Below are 16922 nucleotides of genomic sequence, written 5' to 3'. Positions count from 1 at the left end.
TTTCTTCGCTGCTGAACAGAATCGAACCCACGTCACAAGTATTCCTCAACGACAGCAACCCAACGCATTAGCAGGCTGCACGACAAATGCACTGGGTATGTGCTGCTTTTCAATTAATGCCTTTCATGCCAACACTTTCGCAAGCTTCACCACGAACGCATTGGGTATATGCTGCTCTCTCGAGCATCTTTCTGGACACGCCGCACCATCTAGTGGCGTGTCCAAACAGCAGTACATACCCGCACTGCGTTCATGGCGCAGCTCGTTGAAGCACTAGCATGAAAGGCCACATACCCAGTGATCCAAGTTGGCATCAAAGAGGTTCACTGAAGACCAGCGCAGACCGAGAGACACATTCATTCATTTTATTTCGGCATTATGGTACATTATAGGATGTACTAAATGCTGGGGGCACAGACTAAAAGCTAAAAAAGGCTTGACGGGGTCTGTACCAGTGCTTCAAGTCGGCGTCAAAGATTTTCTTCGAACAGCAGTTCCTACCCACTTTGCATCTACAGTGACCCATGTGGGCGTGAAAGTGTTCAAGAGAGGCATGTATGTACACACTGGCACATGCTCAGTGATCCAAGTTGATCCGATAGTTGGTTTCGAACCCTCTTAGCTCAGCACAGCAGCCCGATGAATTAACCAATCAGCCACCGACTACCCAGTGACCCAGGCAGCGCGAAAATGGTTAGATACAAACATACATCAATACACAGATACAAACATACATACATAGATAGCCTCCGGAAAGTGTGTGAAGTACCCTAACAATAATAACACATTAAAACAACTGGCAAATGCTGGTGTTGCTTCTAGCCTAGCCCCATGGAGAACAATTGAACGACACATGGCCTGTGCTATTCTTGAAGTTATAGCCATTGTATCGCAACACAATTTTCTAACCTTAAAGTTAGGTGGGGTGATGAAATTAAGAAGCTTGCAGGCAGAAGTTGGTATCGGCTAGTGCAAGACAGAGGTAATTGGAGATCGCTGGGAGAGGCCTTCGTCTTGCAGTGGACATAAAAAAAATAGGCCGGTGATGATGATCACAACAAAGTAAGTGTTACAGACCTGAACGGCAAGCACCATGTTTAAAAACATAACATCACGGCCAGCTAATGCAATACTACGATGGTCAGGCTCTTCATGCAAAGGGCGACTGCAGTGTTGTGGCATTGGGAGTGGCAGCAGACTGACCACTCCTCATTGGAAAGGTGTGTGCAGTATGTACACGAGTGCAGTGAAGCCCATCTTTTGTTACTTTGTATTATGAGTAGTCATTATTAAACCACACATTTTTCTCACACATTTTTTTTTTCATGTAGCTTTGCTTCCTAAACCTATCTGAAGAATTTGCACAAATTTAGAAGAAAAAGATATGCCTTAAAGCTGTTTAAACAGTTGCATAAGAGAGGACGAGCGCACCTGTGATTTTGAAGGTTGACCTTTCTTTGATGGCTACTCGACATGGCAGGTCCTTGTTGGCATACCTCAGCACCTTCCCATCCTGAAAATGTGGACAAGGTATATGCAAAGCAACCTCGGGGTACGAATAATTCTGGGTAATAGTTTTATAGGGTAACTTCAAAAAAATGTCATGGACAGGATAAAGGTAAAGTAGACATGCAATGTGGGACAAAAAGCAAATGTACAGCAAAATCCGCTGTCAGAAGAAACACCCACTTATATTTGGCATCAAATTACAGCATAATTACGACATGAAAACATGCAGAGAATATTTTAGTGCATAGCTGTCAGTCTAATGTGCTCTATCAGTCTTTTTTTCTTCTTTTTCTCTCCTCATGAAGCTTAAGTGCTTCAAACACATTGGCTTTATTACTAGGCGTTCCCTTAAGGCAACAGTGGACCATGCTGTACATGTCAGATTTAAAGCAATAACTGTAGCGTTAGCACAACTGGCACAAGAAAGGCCAACGGGACAAATGCTACACACAAAACCGTTGATACGAGAATAATACAGAAGAGGGCCCGTGTAAAAAAAAGATGGCTGAGCAGCATGTTCGTGGGCTTTCTTGTGTCCATCATGCTAACGCTACGGTCATTGCATTTTTTTCTTCCTTTTTTGCCGCATGTACCTTTATGCTCAGAATCACAGCCACCAACCTCACAATTTTTTACCACCATAAGCAAAGACTCCATTAAACCTTCCCAAGTGGCGCACAAGAATTTAGAAATAAATGACAGTACACTTGCAGCCCAGTGCAACATTTCAACAAGTGGTCTCTTGTTTGTCGGGGCAAAGTCTCCATGCTTGCCTTTTCAGGTAAGTTCGATGAGTGTCTAATGAAAAGAATTATCAGTTCCAGGCCCACCCCTGCTTCACTAACACTAGTCCTTAACGAAACAAACACTAGGTGCCTGCTTGAAAAAAAATTATGGGGTTTTACGTGCCAAAACCACAATCTGACTATGAGGCACGCCGTAGTGGGGGACTCCAGAAATTCGGACCGCCTGGGGTTTTTTAACGTGCACCTAAATCTAAGTACACAGGTGTTTTCGCAGTTCGCCCCCATCGAAATGCAGCCGCCGTGGCCGGGATTCGATCTCGCGACCTCGTGCTCAGCAGCCCAGCACCATAGCCAAGGTGACTCATGCCAATTGTAACCACACGCACTATGCAGGAAGACCTCTATCAAATCCATTACTTTCCTCTCTCTCATACTTCATGGAGTGCCTCGAAATTTAAGCATGACAGAGGTTCAGAAGAACATGGAGACATGAAGTGATCAACAATGGTCAGGCAAGAGATGTCTCCCGGAGCCAACATTTCAACAAGGGGACTTGATTCCGTCAAGTGCTTACGTCACGGCCCTGATGAAGACAAGTTCCCTTGTTGAAACAATGGCTCCAGAGAAATCTACTCGACCATTGTTGACCACAAAGTGCCTAGGTCACAAAGCTCCTTCCTTTTCTGGGGGCAGAGTCCTCACAAAATCCCAGCCAAATGTGACCAGTGTTGCGCAACAAAAAGATGTCCACTTGTTCACACACCAGTGGATGGCCCCTAAAGCCCCTATTCGAGTTTTTCACTCCCAGTACTGCAATGTTAATGCCCTAAAATCAGAAGAGGGCTGCTGCTGCTGTCATTGTTGCAATCAAACCTTGTTAGTGTAACGAAGTGAAATAGGACACCAAAACTGCTCCAGTATATCTGTCTACGAGTGCGAACATAAAAACACGCACACTACCGACAGTCTTTTTGGAAACGCTCGGGACCGCATGTGGATCCATGCTTTCCTACAACGCCCATCGTCTAGCCATGTGTCTGACCTTATGCTTGATTGCCGAAAAGGTCTAAGAGTGTGAACATAATGGTGCCATGCTTCCTACCATAGGTGGAAAATTTTCATTTTTCCACGGCGGGGGGGGGCTGGGACCCGACCAGCTTTCCGAACCCCACCCGCATAACTCTTTCTGTACTGCGCCCACTGGGCATCGTTACCTAGCAATCGATGGTTGAATTCAAACACACTGTGTCATCAGACGTGAAGGAGGAGAAACTATTTTTTTTTAAGCAGTTCCGAAGTTTCGTGATCATCAAAGCAGAACGCAAAAATGTCCAGCTCCGGAAACACCGTGCACACTTCGGGAGATAGCAGATATCACGGGAGATAGCAGATATCACGATTCTGCTGCCTGTGCACCAGATCTTATCGATGCATCGAATAGCGGCGAGTCAGAGGACGCTAACTCTTCGACGGACTTTGAGTCTGAAAGCGACAACACAAACTAGCCCAGAACATCGACGGCTGCAGCCCGGCATGCCCAGCTGTAGTGCTTGCAGTTAAAAGGTTTGCAGCGGAATACCTGTTCAATGAAAAATTTAGATTTTTTCTGAGATAGCGCCTATTAGATGGCAATACATTTTGCATATGTTATAATTTTCATAACATTTTTTTTCTTAGCAGATACAAGCATGTCTTTACAAACTTTGTTTCATTTTATCCCACAATCTTGATTATGGCAATTTCTATATTTTTTATGACATATATCTCGTTAATAAAACATTTATGCGTGAAAAAAGCATTCATTCTGCTTTTTGTTTATGTATTACATAAAATATTGAGTGCAGTATTTCCTTCAGAAAAAAAAAATTCTGCCATAACCTACAAAAGCACCTATATTTCCCATGGCAGGGAAAGAGTTAATAACAAAGAACTGTTCACTTGGAAGGATTGTCTTATACTTCGCTAGCCCTAACACTGCTTCACCTTTCCGGCAAAACTGCAGCCCCCCCCACCCCCCTCCTTTTACTGTAAGTCCGAGTATAAGCACTGCTGCGCATGACTGCTACTTATTCTGATTTCGAGTAAATCTGGCTGGGTCTCATTTCGGTTACCGAGTGAATTATATATATTTAGGACCTCTGCATACAAGTGGTGATGTCTCCATCTCGAATAAATGTTGTAAATTATTAGGGTATTCCCCCCCATGAGTCATTAGCATTGCCTAATGGAAAGAGAAGCAATACTCAGACACATATCATTCATGTGCATTTCACACACCGTTGATAAAAGACTGCCAAAGGGGTCACTGAAGTCTGCAGGTTCTTTTCAGGATCAAAAAAGCACGAAATGCAATTTGAAACGAGGGGAACATATACCAAAATATTCATTCTCTAGGCATAGGCTATCCATACCATTAGAAATAATTGTTAGGTGACTACCTCCTTCTCTTGAAAAAAAACATAAAGTTGGCCTGTGCATATACTGTATTTAAATATATTGTGTGTGTGCATGGTGTGCACAGTGGAAATTTCTTTTTAATGTTGAAGTGAAAAAATAGGGATAAGGCAGCCACCACTGGTGTTTCTAATACGCTTGTCCTCCTATTGTCAGGACTTGAAGAAATTAAGAGAAAGTATGAATTAAAAGCCATGCATGTCCGTGCCAACAATGATGCAGTAACCTTTTAGGCATAATAATATTTTTACTGAAAAGGTAGAGGCAACTCAAAAGAAACCTCAGATGATGTGGGTAACAGAACTCTAGTAATGAGACTTTTACGGGATGGGGTGGGGGGGAAGGCATTGCCCCCCCCACCCGAAAACTTTAGAGGGGGCTTCGGCCCCGGAGCCCCCCCGTAGTCGGCACCTATGCTTCCTGCAATGGCTTGTTACCGGCCACTCCACAGGCTGCAATGCTTAGCCTAACCAGCACCACTTCGTCGGCAGTCAGCAAGCAAAGTTGCAATTTCATGCCAGTCGGCATGGTGGCAAGTTTGTTAATGAATGCCATGTCTGAGGCATTGCACAAGCAGTTTATGATGCAGGGAAGTTAAAATAATTGCGCAGGTACAAAAAATCGGGTGTCTGAATTGATTGGCGGCTGTATGTGACATTTTCGTTAACAGAATATATATTTTGAGGCACCTACAACCAAAAACTTGCTTCGATATAACCGATACCGTGTCAGACCCCACATTTTCGATTGTGTCATAGCAGTATAATACTCCACTGAAATAAAGCATGACCAACCAAATTTAATATTTACTTAGCTATATCCAATAATTGGTTATATCAGTGTTTGTTGCATCGAGGTTCGACTGTAGAGCACACGTCTCAGCCTAGACAGGCACTTCTAGAAATACGACTGTGACCTAATAAAGGTGTCTGACACACTTCAGCTGTTCACCCATGCTCCTTCACTATTGTTTACACACATTCCCATGTTCCAGCCCTCTTCTTGATTATAAGCCAAACAAACTTAGCCATGCAGCAGTATTCACTGAAGTGCCCTACACAAACTTTTCCTGTCACAAATTTAAGCAACCAAAGAGTATGTAGTGCATGCATAACACTCGTGTTCCTCTATTAGACATGGGACAATAAGAAAAAGACTCCCACAATGTCAGAATACTGGAATAGCATGTCAAATAAAATAAGATTTCAGGGTTCAACACCTCAAGAGCACGCACTGGCTATGAGGGGCACTATAATGAGAAAGGGTCTGAATTTCAACCACCTGGTATTCTTTAAACCTGTGCCCAATGCAAGGTGAATGAGCGTTCTTGTATTCTACGCCCACTGGAATGCAGCCACCATGACAAGAGGTCGAACCTACGATGCGCTCAGCTGCAGAAAGCCATAGTCACTCAGCCACCATGGTGGGTAGAGGAGCATGTCAACTTCACACTTAAAATTAAATTTTTCCCCTCATGCAGCCACGCAAACAGGTCCCAAATGACATCAATGCATTTTGACAGCTTTGTCAATTGAAAAGTTTTCACATGATTCAGTCGTACAGGCAACAAACAAAAACAAGAAAGGGCACCATGACTTTAGGTGCTTGTTGGTTTAAGACAAATGCGGGGGCACCCTAAGTGATGCCCCACATCATAATCATTGCCCACCTATCCTATGAACGCTGACAGTGGGTGCTATCTCGCACAATGAGTGGCATGCACCCTAACTAAACACATTTCTCACCCATGCACTGATGGCTTTACAATTTTCCAAGCAATTTTTTTCAATAAAGGCACAAGATGCCATGCCTCATGTGGGAAGATAATAAGACGAGTTTCCTTTTGCAACAGTTATGGTACATAACTGTGCTTGACAAAATGGACAACACAAATCATTCCCTGCCACTGGGCAAATAGGTGCTCAAGTTTCATCACTTCAAAAACTGGGCGAAGAGCTGGCCCAGCACTGTACAGCCTTACTACTGACCACACTAGTGAAGGAACATGAGGGAAGTGAAAAGAAAAACAAAATATTCTCGCAGCAAACACATGGATCATGGAAGTGAAATGTGTGCTCTGAACTTGTGCAGTGCACACAACCACAATGCCACAGCTGTTGATTCCTGGCTACACAGCTGCGTTAAGAGCAGACACCATTTTTTTTTTTGGCAACCCACGCATTGCAATACACTCGGGTGTACCTCCTTCAAATGTTTATAAAAAAAAAAAGGTACTTGGCAAAGAAATGTCACAGCTGAGTAGATTTCATGCGATCTCCGCTTAATTTAGCCTACTTAGTATTATAGCAGCACAGTCATTTGTTGCTATGCGCTGACGAAGTATGGCTGGTCATGTCAGTCACTTTTTACTACAGCATTTGGGATAGATCTGAGGATTTAAACGTTTTCTTGATATATCCTGCTCAGTAATACTTCCCTTTGACTGGCTTACCCCAGAAGATCGCATCGCCACTGAATTGTGAGAATTGTGTAGAAATGGCCTGTTTAAATGATCAAAATCTTTCATTTGACATCCCCTGTAACATTTACGCATCGCTCTTCAACAACATGCACTCCATACAGGGAAACACTGGTGATACATTCCTCACTGTTGTATTTTCCATTGTGTTTTCGCAGTCGCCATTCTGTAATGGTCCCACATCTTGCATTGCGTTTAAATGTGGTGGCCACGTAAATTTAGCAGCACAGAAGCAAATTCGCTCTCACGAAGATTTCTACGAAGACGACAAATGCACACTCGTGATTAAGCCTGTCAAGACCGACCCGTTGCCCCCTCCCACAATCCTGAAAGTTTGCGACTGCCAGTCCTGATAAGCACTTCTCAGTGCAGTTGTGGTTTTTGTTGCTTCCCTAAAGTCCTCTCCACCGCAGTACAGCCCTGTTATACGGCGAAGCATATAAATAGTGGAAAGGGGCCACTGTCACGGATCATAGTATTGTGTCCATTATTTACTTATACACATGCCGTCTCCAGTCACACTGCGAGACGTCTCCTAGCAGCCATTGAGAGCTATTTCTGACATTGCTGGGGTCATTCAGAGCCTTCATCATTGTTACGTTTTTGTTGCGTGGTCCCTGCTGTATCGAGCCCCTACGCTCCTGTGATTACTTTCGCTCATTGCATAGCGAAGGTTTAAAACCTGGCAGTCTTGATGCCTTGAGACAGCATACAAGGGTCTACTGGCCAGTTGCCTGCCCCATAGATCATGTACATGATGGCTGTGATTTGAAGGATGCTCCATATACACCACCTCAATTGTGAGTGATGTTGGTTAACACTCCCATGGCTAAGCGTAATACGTGTGCACAAATACCCAAGAAAGGGAATGGAGGGCAAGCCACCACCACACTTCAATTGGTAGAGCACTGCAAGTGTTATGCAAAGGCTGTCCATTTGGTTCCCACTGGTGGCAAGCTGTCTTCCCCTCCCCTATTACTTCCTTTTTTTTTCTTTATTAAATATGCGAACCCTACCGGATATTCAACTCCATTAAAAATTTATTCTATATTTTCAGAAGAAAATACAGTTGATTACCCTGTTGCTTTCCTTGGTTTCAAAGTCTACCTTCATCATATGGTTGTTACTAATCGAGACCCTCGGTTACAGATTCTTTGGTACTACACATGTACTTTGAGAACAGACACCTGTAAATTAGTAACATTTGAGCCCATTTACTCCTCCTTCAATGCTTTCCCAGTGAAAGACTCTGTGCAAGAAAGATGAAATGATTTAAGTGAGAACAACTTAATGAGAAGACAGAGCAATAATTTTACCGATCAAGTCATGCATACAGTGCTAGTTGCCCATCCTTACAAACATAACGTACAGTACAGATACTTAATCAAACATCTCTTAGAGCAAAAGGAATGAAACACTTAAAATTAATATAAAAAAGCAAGAAAAAGAGACAAAAGTATTGCGCCAAGCTTGGCCTTTGAAAAATTTATGTGACCCCCAAACTTAAATAAACCATACCCAGGTTATTCAAAAACTGTATTTACAGGTATAGAGTAGCCATCAAATGGGCATATAATCTTCCTAAACAAAGGTCTATCCATTTTGTACCACTTGCTGCCACACTCAAAGACACCCCATTTATGATTCTGCTTGTGGCATTTTTCACTCTGCTGCTCTGAAGTTAAATGTTGCCAGTGTACTCTAAAGAGAGTGGAATAAAGTGCACCAAAATAAATTCATCACTTACAGTGTAAATTATTTACCATTTATAAAATAAAATTTAACAATGAGCCATCTTCAGAAGTGCAAAATAATTTTGATACTGACAACAGTGACACATGCTCATGAAACTGTAGAACTGCAACTTTTTTGAAAAAGCTAGATGACTCGTCATCGTATGTTTTAATCTCAGTCACACTTACAGAACAATTCATATCGTTGACCGATGATTTCCACTTGACAAGCGCCAGTGCCAGGCTTTGCATCAGCTGCAAAATCAAACAAACAAACAAAAAAAATGAGTGAGAAAAGAAAACTGCATTCAGCAGGACTTCTCAATGCAGCAGATTTGCACTGAGAAGGACCGCACTAATCCTAAACTACAAAGAATTCCCAATTATTCACGCTGGTTTCGCAAAGATTACAAATATTCCTGCAGGCACACCAATGCAACATACACGCAAGCAGAAGCTAAGCTGACAACATTGCCATGTGGCTCCCATAATACAACTAAAACATCACATCGAGAAAACAAGCAGCAGCACAACACTCAGTATCTTGAAGCCAGGTAACCAGCTATTCTCCCAATACTGCTGATAAATGGACCACTTAAAAACCGATCAGGCAAATGAAAGACGATTTCTAGAATCATGAATGCGGGTGTGTTACTGATCACCATCATCCTTACAGTATTATTTCTACATCCAGCACTTTCCCCATTTCAATCCTCTCTGAAGGTGCTTTTTCCGATGCAGTTTGATGAAATGTGTTATTACAGCTTTCAGCCTGGCCTTCACCACTGGCAAGCTGAAAAGCCAGCACACAAGGAAAATGGACAAGGTGGGACACATCAGCTGCAGTTTCGAATTCACGCTTCAATACTGATGTGTGCTGGTGTATTATCTGCAGGCCAAAGCGTACCCAGAACAATACCTCGCATGACTCTGCCTGCCCCACGACATGAGGCCAGTGTAGTAGCATCCCTCTTTTTTTTTTTTTTTTTGATGAGAACATTTATTCGAGGGCATTGCTTCATGGCAGATGAACTAAATCAAAATAGACTCCACAGTGTTCTCCACACTCCCTACACTGCCTCGTGATGTGGAAATTGACTCTCACAAAGCACACACTAATTATCGCTAGCGACTACATGCCTCTGGTACATAACCACGCTGTCTTATTTCTGTGCATGCATGAATATATTGCATTAGGTGTCAATGACAAAGATAGCTTACAGTGCATTTCATGTAATTTTAAGGACAGCAGGGGATGCTCGACTTTACTTGGAGAGCGCATTACCTCCAGACATTGACACCAAATAAAAAATACAATGCCCCGCTCACGAAAAAAAGAAAATGTAAATATTGCTAATACGTTACTCTCAGTAGGCACGAATCGCAATACCACCACAACAGCATGTGCATTAGTATGTGGCTTGAAGACAACAACTGCAAATGCTGTGTTCTTAGAGCCCTGGAGGCCTATGTAATATGTGACCAGCTGGTACTTGCATGGAGCCCCCCCCCCCCCCCCCCAATGCCATGGCCAATTCCAAGTATTAGGAACCAAAACAAGAACTGGCCACAATAAATTACAATAATTTGACACGCAATGACCGTCGGGGTGTGTCAAGTTTCCTGCACATTATCAGCATTTTAGGGTATCAAAGTCAGTATATAAAAAATTATGGAACCTGCTGGGGCGCTTGCTCCCACTGTCCCCCCTCTCCTTCCCCCCCCCCCCCTAATCTTTCCACCCTACACAGTGATGATTCACTTGTGGGATGAAAGGAACACGGAGTGATGCAGAAGGTTAGAACTGGTTTAGCTGCACAGGTAATGGCTCGCCACACTTCTGCCTTAAGCTTATTCTGGGGCTCATATGTACCGGGCCTTCTATGGCACAGTGTGTAGATTAGTACTGCGAGCATAAACCTTCTGCATCTACGTTTTGCAGTTTCCAAACCGAAACTGAGAACGGGAGCAATAAGTAAGAGACATAATCATGACTTTATTGATAAAAATGCTCTGGAAGTTCCTTGTTTTCCCATGAACTTTGTGTGTCACCGTGCCTGCCGCAGCGCAAGAGAATGATGAAGCTACATCAACTAGCCCCCCCCCCTTTTCAAGCTCTACTTACTTTCATTACTGGAAACGAAAATGAACAAAGGAAGGAGCACACACCTGAAACCACTGAAGGGTTTCTTGCAATGAGTACAAATAAATAGCAATAACAATCAAACACATGACGTTATGAGCACATGTTGCAAAATAAAACTAAGCAGCAAAATATTTACCAAAAGAAAAACCAAACCAACAACAAAATGCTCAACTTTCTGTGTACCAATATTACTGTGCACTGTCAATGTATGCACACTTCTGCAAGAGACTATTGTCAGGCACAGGAGAAAAATTAGGTTCCATACTATCATTACTGGGTAAAATGACAAATTAATGCGGCAGAAAAGAACAACTTTTGTGCTGATACTGCTTTGAGAGTGATGTAATGCTTACACCTAACACTTTCCAAAATTTTTCAGCCTGCACTGGTTTGTATAGTAAGAGTACAAAGTGCAGTTTGAGTGTCGTCATTACATTAGCAGCAACAGTAGTAAAAAAAAGGGTCATAGCAATATCGATGAGCAACAATTTTTACACACCACGTGCGAAAACCACACAAGGGTGGGCGTTCTGTGGCATGTGACAGTGTCTCTCTTGGAATTGCTGGTTGCACCTGGAAATAATTTTGTTGGGCACGAACAAGCCGAGTCGTATACCCAATTCTTGTCTCAATGAAAATTAAAACCTCGTCCAAAATAAGTGTATTCTAAACACGGTCACAAAAACGGTCAAGATCAGTCTTGTAGCAGCTGTCAGGGTTAGGTTACCACAAGCCTTCAGGAAGGTGGAGATTTTTTTTTTTTTTTTTAATGCGGTTAGCCTTCTTAGTATCTGTTTTTATATGTCTAACCGTTTTCCCAGCAACTTGGGTCACTAGGTAGTCCATGGTATAATGGGTGGAGCGTCAGGTTGCCCCCCCCCCCCCCCCCCTGTTCTAAGGAAACCATCATCGAAACCAACCGTTGCACCAACTTGGGTAGCTGAATATGTGACACAGGGCATGTGGCACTTTTAATGACAAAAAAAATGCTTTAATATATCTCTGCTGCTGGAAGGAATCAAACCTGCGTCATGTTTATTCAGACAAGGTTGGCTGAATTCAGGCACGCATGGACTTTACGGTGGCACTACCAGATGGTGCAGTGAGTCCAGTGAAGAAGGAACCCGGATGCATGCACACGTCCTACATGACGCATTTTGACTGCTGCAATATGGTGCATCGCCGCAATACTTCAATACTAATTGCATTAACATCGACATTCATCACGAGATGAGTTATGCTGGAATTTATTTTGTGTGAACACTCACGACAAACCACAAGTCTATGCTGTGCTTGTAGAGCACAGCACGAGCTCTGTCACACATTTCCAGACAAACATACTGAAGAATGCTCGCTCATCTTGCAGTATGACAATGTGCGTCAATTATCACTCCGCCCACCATAAGCATGGAAGAAAATTGACAAAACAGAGATTGGAGGTTCTTCCACACCCTGCACCTGTATCTGCAGTTTCTTAGCTGTTATCTGCGCGATTTGTGAAGGATGTCATTTGAAGTCAGTGTGGTAAATATGCCTCTGCAATATCCAGCATCAGAGCTACCTGCAATTTGGGCAGCACTGTCTCACTCTCTTTTTGGAGGGCTCGAGTTATAGTTCTAGCAGATGGGGAAGCCCCTAATTCTGTAATCGTGGGGAATGTGTGTGTGCAAAGCAAGGGAAAACTGTGAGGGCATTCACCCACACATACACACACACAAAAAGAAAAGGTCAGCAATATTAAGCTGAAATCGTGCAATGAATATCGTAAGGCTTGTTCATTACTTTTGGCACGAACTGTGTGCAATTCATTACATTTGACTAATAAACAGTTATAGAACGACACAATGAAAGACAGCGTGACTATTTCTCTTCAATTATTGCTGCACGGTTTTACAACCGCTCACGCGCCCTCCACTCTCTCCGAACTGTACGCAAGTTTGTAGGTAATAACGCCTCGGAACACATTACGGACGTGCTAAGCGACAGCCGGCCGCAGCATTGACGAGCCCTTCTAGGTACGCTTGCCGATCGTTAATTCTTGCGTAACTAGAGAGTAATTATAACGCGGCAGCCACCCGTTGCAACCCAAAAGTGCGCAAGGCAATCACACATTGCCAGCCCGCTAGAAATTGCATGAGCTGACTAGAAATGTTTGCACAGCACAATATCAACGCGATTAAAACATTTTAGGACAGTGTACTCCGAAAGTAACTATGAAAGACGAGACCGCGTCCCAAGGTATAAATGCAAAAATTCTGGCAACTCGCCTCCTCTCCGAGTGACTGAAACACTTTTTTTGTGAGGTCCTTGCAGCCCAGGATGTTGCCCGTGTTCAGGATAACCTGCTGCATAGAGGCAGGCAGAACAGCTGAGCGGTCGTTGCTCATGGTCGCTGCAGCGGGGTTCGTATATGCGGCTGGTCGCGTGGCGAACCACTGATATGTTGGCCAGTGAGCCAACCAGCTGAGAATCAATCGCGCTCCTTGATCTCGCCGGCTACGTCACGCCCTACGACAGAGCAGTTGTAGCGTCTGGCGATGTTGCCTTGGTGTTGCCTCACTATCACGTGGATCGCACTTTGGCCTCTTTGGCTGCTGATACATTTCCTGTGCTCGTGTTTGCTTTCTGTCGACGTGTCAGTGAGTGCACTCCGTAATTCATATTTTCCACACATTAAACGACCATGTTCCTAACACGAAATATCCAACACGGCAAACGCGGAATACAAAATTTAAGTTTCATTCTCGTGCTTCTCGCGTCACATGCGCTGCTCGTTGCCACCCACGATCATTGTGCCATGCGCATGCGCTCTTAAACATGTGATCAAATGTGGATTGGATTGACTGGACTTCGCGCGCTTTGGATTACGCCGTCGCGTACACCAGAAACACAAACCTGTATTTCATCGTACTAACTTTCAAGAATCGATTAGGCAGCCTTTTCCTATTAGTTAATACCTGCCTGTGTTATTTACTGTGTAAAACAATAACAAACAAATTGGGTACTTGCTGTACATATCGTTCAAGTGGGTGCATGCACTGTGCTCATAAAAAAAAAAAAAAAAAGGTTGCTTATTTTTGTTTTCTTAGAGTAGAAAGTAACTGTAACAATGCCTATTCTACTAAATACTGTTTTATAGTAAAACAGAAATAAGCTGGGTGTTGTGAATCACTTATGCGTTTCCTTTTTTTTTTTTTTTTTTCTTCGTTAGCGCAAGCCAGCAGCCTGCCGTCACCTTCGTGGTCAGTCATCTGTCGGCCATATTAGGTGTCCACCTCCGTTTCGAAGATTATTAAATCGCCGTGATTGCACCTCGGGACTCTGCTACGCGCCCGGGGCCCGCGTTGACCGGAAACAGTCAGCCAGGTGAGGTCTTACCCGTGTGCGCGCCGCCTTCGGGTCGCGCCCGCAAGGGACGAGCGTTCCCGATTCATTCCCCGAGCTGCGCACATCGTCCCCGCTGATCCGCCTGTGTGTATGTGAGCGACAGGCTGGCCACATAGTGGAGCTTCGAACGACTGGGTCGCCAGTTGCTCGATCTCGGAGCGTGTGCCTTTCCTTGGCGCAAACGTCTGTCGACGTTGACTTCGCGGAGGAAAAAAAAAGAACTTAGAGGGGGGGAAAAAAAATTGCGATCGTCGCGTCGCTTAGCTCGCCCCACAGAGGCCTCTTTGTTCGTCCCGTGGGAGGGGACGTCGCGAAACCGCCTGTGCGGCAGGCACTGCTCACACGCACACGTTTCGCTTCGCACTGTATCTGCTGTGCAACCACCTCGTGTTCTCAAGCTCGCGATCGCCCGCGAGCGACCCCGACGAGGCGTGTCGAACGGAACACGACATCGCGCCCGGACCTTGACCGTTTCCGTCATTCCCAGCTGGTGAGCTGCCAGCTTTCGGAGCTATTTTTTTATTTATTAGTTTGTTTATAGCTTTGTCATTAAATTCGCGTTCTCGCCCTCACGATTTGGGCGGCCACGTCAATCTCTCGAGCGATGAACGCCCCGCACCGCCCCTCGATAAACCTCGCGTGTGAAGTTTTAGTTATTGTCTCGATGCCTCATCGTCTTTCGGACGCCGACGGACTTGTCATTTGGAGACAGGAATCGACTTCGTGTAAAGGCAGATGTGGTGTGGCCCGTTCTTATAGCGGTTCGGTAACGGCGCTCGCGCTAAAGCAACCCTTGCTTCTCCGGACATGTTTGTTTGCGCATTTCCGATCTGCGGTATGCACGGTTCGTGTAAACTGTTCCTGCAGGCGTATTACGTGCCGCACTGTCCTCAGGTTTTGGCTGCAGTCTGGTGTCATGGGAAGCGTTGCGTTATGGTTTAGCCAATTAATTTTCTATGCTGACGAAGCGCCGATGGACCGCTTCCATTCGGAACGGGCCGTGCCGAGCATTCGAAACCACGCGTGCATTGGCTCGGCTTTGATCATCTTTACGAACTCATCTGCTGTTGCCTTCGTTGAGAAGTCCTTCGACCATTTGTTTTCGTCTACGCAATAGCTTTGAAAAATGCTTCTTCCCTTTATGTCGCTGAATTCATTAACATTTCGTTAACTGCAGTGATTATTTACTTCGATTGCATGGCATCAGCGATCGTGACTTCAGCACGATTTTGACGGTGGTGTAGCTGTTTTAAATGCACATTTCCTTCTGTGTACATATCGGGAAGGCTTATGGTAACTCCATGTCGACACCTGGTAATTCAGTCGATGGAGCAGAAAATGTTCGCACTTTTCTAGCATCGTTTACTATTGTCTGCCAAATAACATAGCAAAACGTGGTAGAAAAGTTCAATAGCGCCTTATTAGTTCTATAAATGTGCATTGTGCACTTGGAACCGCAAAAGCATTTCGGGACTAAAAGCTACAATTTGTACAAAGTGCAGCATCTGGAAATACACCTTGGCATTTTGGATATCTCCCTGACATATTACTAGCAAGAATTGGAGTGAACCTGCTGCTTATAACACCACCAGCTACTGTCAGATGTTTGTTTCCATGCATTTAATGCACTTTTCAGAGTCGCCAATTTTGCAGCGCTGGTCCAATCTGAATTTCTTTACATTCTATCTGATCCACTTTAAAAATGGAAATTTCTTTCCTTAGCACTTGAGATTCCTTAGCACCTGTGGCGATATTCTTCCTTTTAAACACATGTGTGCACTTGTGCACACAAAAGAGCAGCAGGAGTGTGGCAATAAAGGCTCAATTTCTTGTGGCTTACTGATTATAACATAGCCTTTCAGCCTCTGCCTAAAGCCCATTCGTGTGCTTGTCAAGCATTTATTCTTGTACATTGCTCTTGGGTTTTGTGCAAGGTCTTCCAATTTTTTCACTAGGTGGCCTGTGAGGTTTGCGCTGTTGATTTGTTACTAGTAATAGTAATGTTGATTACTAGTAATAAGTGCCATTTGTTGCTGTTGGTGCAAGCGCTCTGTCCTGTCCCACCTTTCTTCCGGTAGCTTTGTTCACGCTAGTAATCATGTCACAGCAATAGCATTCGCCCCTCCGAGACCTACGTGTCCTGCACTATTTGCTCGTCTCGGTTATGTAGGGGGGAAATAACACCAAAATGTCAATTGTCACACTGGTAGGGTGTGTTTGGTCATGCCCTGGGAATATTGTCAAGGTGGGGGGGGGGGGGGGGGGGGGGGTTGGCGGCCACACTAAAAAACAAAAAGTGGAGGATGCTTAAGCTTCACCTTTAAAAGTGGAACACGGTAGCGTTATCGGGACCCGTTCTCATCTCATTTTTCTTTCAGTAGGCTTCACTGCTACACAGAACGTGGGAAAGCCAGCTTACAAAGACCAAGCTTACACCGATCTCCCCTTTGTGAGTCGGCTTCACTTTT

The 16922-nt window shown here is 44.3% G+C and overlaps 2 protein-coding genes across 4 annotated transcripts in view; one reads left to right on the top strand and one right to left on the bottom strand.

Moving 5' to 3' along the window:
• LOC119437186 (glutamate--cysteine ligase regulatory subunit) overlaps window positions 1-13866 on the bottom strand; it is a 73684-nt gene extending 59818 nt beyond the window's left edge. Inside the window, exons 1-3 of one of the 2 annotated variants that reach the window (XM_037704244.2) lie at window positions 13335-13866; window positions 9111-9176; window positions 1432-1513 (exon numbers count right to left, since the gene is read on the bottom strand). In XM_037704244.2, coding sequence (XP_037560172.1) covers window positions 1432-1513; window positions 9111-9176; window positions 13335-13454 — 268 coding nt within the window. In that variant the 5' untranslated portion in view covers window positions 13455-13866. Of the gene's footprint in view, window positions 1-1431; window positions 1514-9110; window positions 9177-11566; window positions 11809-13334 lie in introns of those variants that run through there. The other variant, XM_049660348.1, reaches the window with a different exon arrangement.
• Window positions 13867-14265: 399 nt separating this feature from the next.
• Window positions 14266-16922, top strand: part of LOC119437182 (ras-related protein Rab-14) — a 44380-nt gene continuing 41723 nt past the window's right edge. Inside the window, exon 1 of one of the 2 annotated variants that reach the window (XM_037704242.2) lies at window positions 14266-14433. The gene's annotated coding sequence lies outside the window, so the exon portion shown is untranslated. Of the gene's footprint in view, window positions 14434-14509; window positions 14945-16922 lie in introns of those variants that run through there. The other variant, XM_037704243.2, reaches the window with a different exon arrangement.

The sequence above is a fragment of the Dermacentor silvarum genome, chromosome 1, assembly GCF_013339745.2.
Source record: "Dermacentor silvarum isolate Dsil-2018 chromosome 1, BIME_Dsil_1.4, whole genome shotgun sequence".
NCBI classification, from domain to species: Eukaryota; Metazoa; Arthropoda; class Arachnida; order Ixodida; family Ixodidae; genus Dermacentor; species Dermacentor silvarum.
The sequence above is the reverse complement of the archived record's forward strand: the minus strand, read 5'-3'. Positions and strand labels throughout refer to the sequence as shown.